This window comes from Fulmarus glacialis, unplaced genomic scaffold (genome assembly GCF_000690835.1).
Source record: "Fulmarus glacialis isolate BGI_N327 unplaced genomic scaffold, ASM69083v1 scaffold998, whole genome shotgun sequence".
NCBI classification, from domain to species: Eukaryota; Metazoa; Chordata; class Aves; order Procellariiformes; family Procellariidae; genus Fulmarus; species Fulmarus glacialis.
Window position 1 is genome coordinate 4,731 of NW_009229871.1, and position 5,170 is coordinate 9,900.

General features: G+C 43.3%; 1 protein-coding gene across 1 annotated transcript in view; it reads right to left on the reverse strand.

Annotated features, from left to right (window-relative positions):
- The window catches only part of LOC104081296, a gene marked incomplete at both ends in the record, with an annotated part of 8,639 nt that extends 4,069 nt beyond the window's left edge, over window positions 1–4,570 (reverse strand). The window contains 6 exons of the mRNA XM_009583986.1: window positions 666–700; window positions 1,699–1,794; window positions 2,500–2,573; window positions 3,176–3,287; window positions 3,492–3,623; window positions 4,477–4,570. Coding sequence (XP_009582281.1) covers window positions 666–700; window positions 1,699–1,794; window positions 2,500–2,573; window positions 3,176–3,287; window positions 3,492–3,623; window positions 4,477–4,570 — 543 coding nt within the window. The remainder of the gene's footprint in view (window positions 1–665; window positions 701–1,698; window positions 1,795–2,499; window positions 2,574–3,175; window positions 3,288–3,491; window positions 3,624–4,476) is intronic.
- Window positions 4,571–5,170: the final 600 nt, after the last annotated feature.

The following is a 5,170-nucleotide window of genomic DNA, read 5'->3' on the forward strand; positions in this document are numbered from 1 at the left end:
AGGGTGAACCTAGCTTTAAAGTGAAACATATGCCAGCAGCCAGCCTTAGCTTGGTAAACCTTTTCAGGGATGTCCTTCTGAACTGATATGCTCTGAGCCCTGAACCCCTTGTCTTATGGGACTGCCTAGGACCAAGAAGTTAGACTGCCAGGTCCTGGTCTGTAGCTTGTGACATGAGCCCAAAGGCAGGAATACTCGGTCACTTTGCTGGATCAAGCGAAGTAAGTCTTACAAACAAATAATGTTGTAGTCAAAATGCAAGGAAAGCTAGAATACCACCATGCAGGGAAGCGATAGCTGACATTGCCTGGCGAATACACACATGAAGCAGCAACGAACTAATTGGATCAAGGCATCATTTGGAGACAGTTTGAAGTGAAAGCTTGCACTTAGCCTAATTTTTTTCCACTTTCAAAACATCCTGGCCACAGGCTCTGGAATGTTTCCAGGGGAAGTACTGGAAAGGCCAACTGCAGTGGACACATGCCCCTAATGAATGCATCAGGCCCTTGCTAACATCTGGCCCTGTATGAATCACAATTTGTTGCATCACAGGAATGCATCCTACCAGATGTCTACAGCGAGACAAAAATTGAGAGCCATATATCGGGTACAATTAAGCTGCACAAAACTGAGATGAAACACTTGATCCATCATATACTTACCAGACCTTTCTCTGCATCTTTATCAGTTGAAGCAGCTGGAAAACAAGATAAATGTCTAAGAAACTTTTAGGAATTGCAGCAACTTAAACATAGTTGAATTCACACAAGATTTATATGCAGTAGACACAGTCATAACACAAACCAAAGCTCTAATACAAGCCATTTAGTTTCCTTGACCTGTCATACATCTCATGAGAGTACTACCCTTAGCTTCCACCAACAGCACGAACACTGTGCCTTCATATGGGGGATGAAGAGTCCCGCCTAGTAAAATACAGACCACAAGATGCAGTTTGGCTTTTAAGCCACTCTTTCAATTTCCCCCCCCTCCAGCTTATGCTTATTAGCATTTTTGTGGGCTATTGCAAGACAAAAGAGAAGGCAGAAATTGTTTTTACTGCAATACAATCAGTAAGACATGATTTGAACAAAGTTAACATTCACAATTCAGAATAATTTTCAACATTTAACTAAACTAGTTGCAAAACCACTTTAATATGCAGTAGTGGAAAGAAAAGTTTCTCAGGAAAACATCTCCATTTCCACTAAAAACATAAAATGAATTCACACAGGACTTCAACCTAACATTCATGTTAAGAGGCTCAAATGATGAAAAGGCAACAAGCTGTAGAAAAAATCTCCACAGCCAAACACAGTGAATGAAGGTAGTTAATGATCTAATCAGTTGCTACTTCTTGCCCCATACACCTGAGCTCACGCACAGATTTTTCCTCACTCTTCACCAAATACAATGCAAGCAGATAGGAAAAGTCCTTTTAAGGACCTTATGCTAATCCTGTTTTGAAGCAAAGGCACCTGTCAGCAAAGTAGGAAAGCTCATAGTTAAAGTTTATGCATTTTATTTACTGAACAAAACTAGTCTCCATTATATGGGAGTTATTTAATTGAATCACATACTAAATGAGCTAGAACTTAAACAGGTCTCCTATAAGGTAACACAAAAATCAGGGATAGCTTTAATGCATGCTTTGCCTAGTTCTGGAAAGTTTATGGACAGTAATCAAGCAGTTACCTTTATCACTCTTCAGCTTTTTAATTATAAAGAGCAGCAACAAACCAACAGCAGCAACAAAAATAATCACAATAATCCAAATAAGAGCTGTGCTTCCTGCAAAGGAAAAAGGAATAAAATTAGTACTGAAGCAGTCCCCAAACAAGATATTCTGAAGTGCAAGACTTTCCTGCTGTCCTAGAGAAAAACCTAAGCTCAACAGTAGTACAATGACCCAGCTAGCTTGTCCTGCAAAAGGCACTGGGACTATAAGCTGACCTGAACACGCAAGTACTCATTCGCACCTCACATCATTATCCCAAAGGCAGCAGGGGATTCTGTACGGGGCTGCAATACAACTTCTACAAGGCTTTCTGAAGAGACATTGAAGAGTGGGAAACAAGTGTGCAAAAGATGACAGCAAGCTTCAGATGCTGTAGCTTTGGTAGCATCAGTTCCGTGTTTCTCTAGTCTGGCAGAAGCTATCTACCAGCAGAAGAGAAAGCCCCTCCATATGCCGCTTCTCAGACATAGAAAACATGAAAGAAATCTCTGTACTATCCATAACTTTCAACAGTGTCACTGTTGCAACTTTGAAAACCCTGGTGATACATGTAGCTTTTCACCGAGTGAAATTTCAGATGGTTTGTCACTCCAACCCCTTTGAGAACTTGTCTCTAGCCAGTAATTCCCAGACCAAAATACAGCAGCTCTTAAACATGTTACAGTAGTTCAAGCCACTGTTTTACAGACTGCTCTGGTGTTATTAGCCTGAAGCCACAGACCCAACAGACCAAGCTGAGTGGTATTTGTGTACCAGACCTTGATCAGGTAAGCCACATCCTAGGTCCATAGTAGCATTGCAATTCTGCACAATTTCTTTCCCTTCCGGACACCTGAAGGGGATGGCAACACAGGGTTGTATCAACATTTCCAGAGTAATATGCAGCTCTCCCCAGTACTGTTTTTTTTTTCAGGCAGAGCTTAGAGACATGAACAGAACATGCATAAACAGGTAACTTTGTTAGAAGTGCACCTTTAAACAACCCAAGATAATACTACAAGGTTAAGTAGAAGCAAAGCAGATAATGCTCATGTATGTTAGCCTCTAAGTGGCAGGGAAAAAACCCCACAGAGTAGGTGCATTATTCATGCACAGTTAGTTTCCTTCAACAGGTGGTTCTACCTCCCAAAATTTTGGGCTGGCTGCTACAAAGCTCATTCAAGTGTGTACGTGGGGAAGTACTAATCTGAAGACACAAAAAGTGTAAGCTTACAGCCATAAGCGACAAGCACAACAATACCAAAATCCGTATCTTTCTAGGTCTCAACCTCATGTATTTTGACACCTAAAATTTAAATGCATGAATAATGCCATTTGGTTTCAGGGCAATTATTTACAGCCTAATAACATGTGTTAGGTATTGGCATAGATTGGGCCACAGCTCTAACATTCCCCAGAAGGAAAACAGTGACTTATATTCATTATCAAACTTACACTGTACTGCATCTCTGACATATTTCACAGCCCTCGGCAGGGCAGAAATACCCTTGTTTGCATTGGCATTCGGTATCATGCGTCAGAGTACAGGGTCTCAAAGTTATCTGATCTAAAAATAAAATATAAGTTAAAAAGTAAATACAAAAGTTGTGACACTCTACAACTGTGCAAAAATTATACTCGGGCCATAAAGGCAATTTATTTGTAAGTTCAGTAGTCTCAATGACTGGAAGTGCAAAAAACCAGAGGACCAGGCTTTCCACATTAAAAAAGGGGAAAAGGGTTAAGGTTTCATCAAAATTGTGCTTGGTACCCTCTTTGCACTGTCTGCATGACAAGCATTCTTCCAAGCCGTTCTCATGAGCGGTATAACCCTCTCCTTCGGTGCAAGGGACACATCTTCCTCTCAAATGCGGAGCACTGCAGTGCTGAGCAACATAAGTACCTGCGGAAGAGGAGAAGCGGCAGCAGCAGCAGTCTCAAGGGATCATTTAACAGGCAGAGGACTGTAACAGGATGTTACAACAGTTTTGGTGAAAGTTCAACCCCTCCTTGCCAGCGAACAGCGTGCCACATGAACCCAGCAGCACAGCAGAGTTGGGAGGCACGTTTGCAGCTTGCCGCTCAGGCAGGGAGTGGTGGCATATGAGGCATTCAGCCAGGCCTCTGCCGGGACACACCGGGGACGAGGATGACTCACTGCGGTAGCCGAGAGTCACCCACGTGGCCAGCGCCATCTCCTCTGAAGGAGCATGGCGGGCACAGGGAGAATTGCTTGTAGCAACCTCTCTTTTCCTTCGTCCGAATTATCTTTAAATACACCCAATAGCCCTCCGATACTATCTAAGGGCAGGGTGCTTCTTGGCACAAAGCTTGTTAACTCTGCACACATTGAGCAAGGAGGGGAGAGCAAAGGCAAACCAAAGTTTTACCTACAGATACAGAAATATCAGAATTCCCCTAGGCCCGTTCTTTGTGCTAACTAAAGTTTTGGGTTTTTTTTTTAAAAAAAAAAAACAAAAAAACAACACACCACCACCCGACTTTGAACACTTCATCCTCAACAGCAGGCAGAGGTTTCCTGGCTTGCTGCCAAGGCACCTCTCCCAGTCATCACCTATTGTGCAAGAGGCTCTCACTTCAAAATGGAGCCCAGCCTTAACAGCACCAAGAAGCCACCACAACTCCAACCCGGCTTACACTTTCACCGGATGCAGTGTAAAAAACAATAGTGACGCAGTCAGCTCCATGGGGAAAAAACCATGGCCGTTATCAGCTATAGCTGCCTGAAGTCTTACCTGCTGGACAAGATACGCAGCAGTGACCTTCATGTAAGTATTCTCCCTCCCCGCAATCCTCTGCTCTGGTTCCAGGCATCATCATCAGCGTAACCTAGAGCAGAGACAAACAGGTGTTTGAGTGATTCATCCTCCAGGACACGATAACATCTCAGGGAGATGTTCCTGTAAAAACTTGAAAACACATTCAGAAGTTCATGGGAAGCCACAAAGGAAACCCAAACTAATTTCTGCTAAGTGCACCGCTCACAGCGGTAATTACAATCACAAAGCTGGGGTTAGAGCAGCACCGCGCAGCGGCTGATGGGTTTTAGGCAACTATTGCCCCAGATCCCCGCCTCCATTTTAAACTTCTATTTTCTTTTTAACTAATTCACCGCAATCGAACTTCAGAGGCTGAGGTTTCCGCCTTGTACAAGGGGTTCGTTTCTCCCTCCTCCCGTCTTTTTAATTCAGGAGGGTCAGTACTAGTCTTCCTCCAGCAAATTGGAGGAAACGCCCCAGAGATCCCATCCAACATTTCTCACTGGCTCTGTAATCTTCATCAGAAGGCAAGTAGTTGAGTCATTAACAAAAATAACTTACTGTAGCCACAGGAGCATTAGGAACTTTTTTTTTTCCTTCTTCTTTTAAAAAAAAGAAGAATGCGCACCCCTCGGCAAGCCTCCAGCGGAGCGGAGCGGGGCGCCGGGCA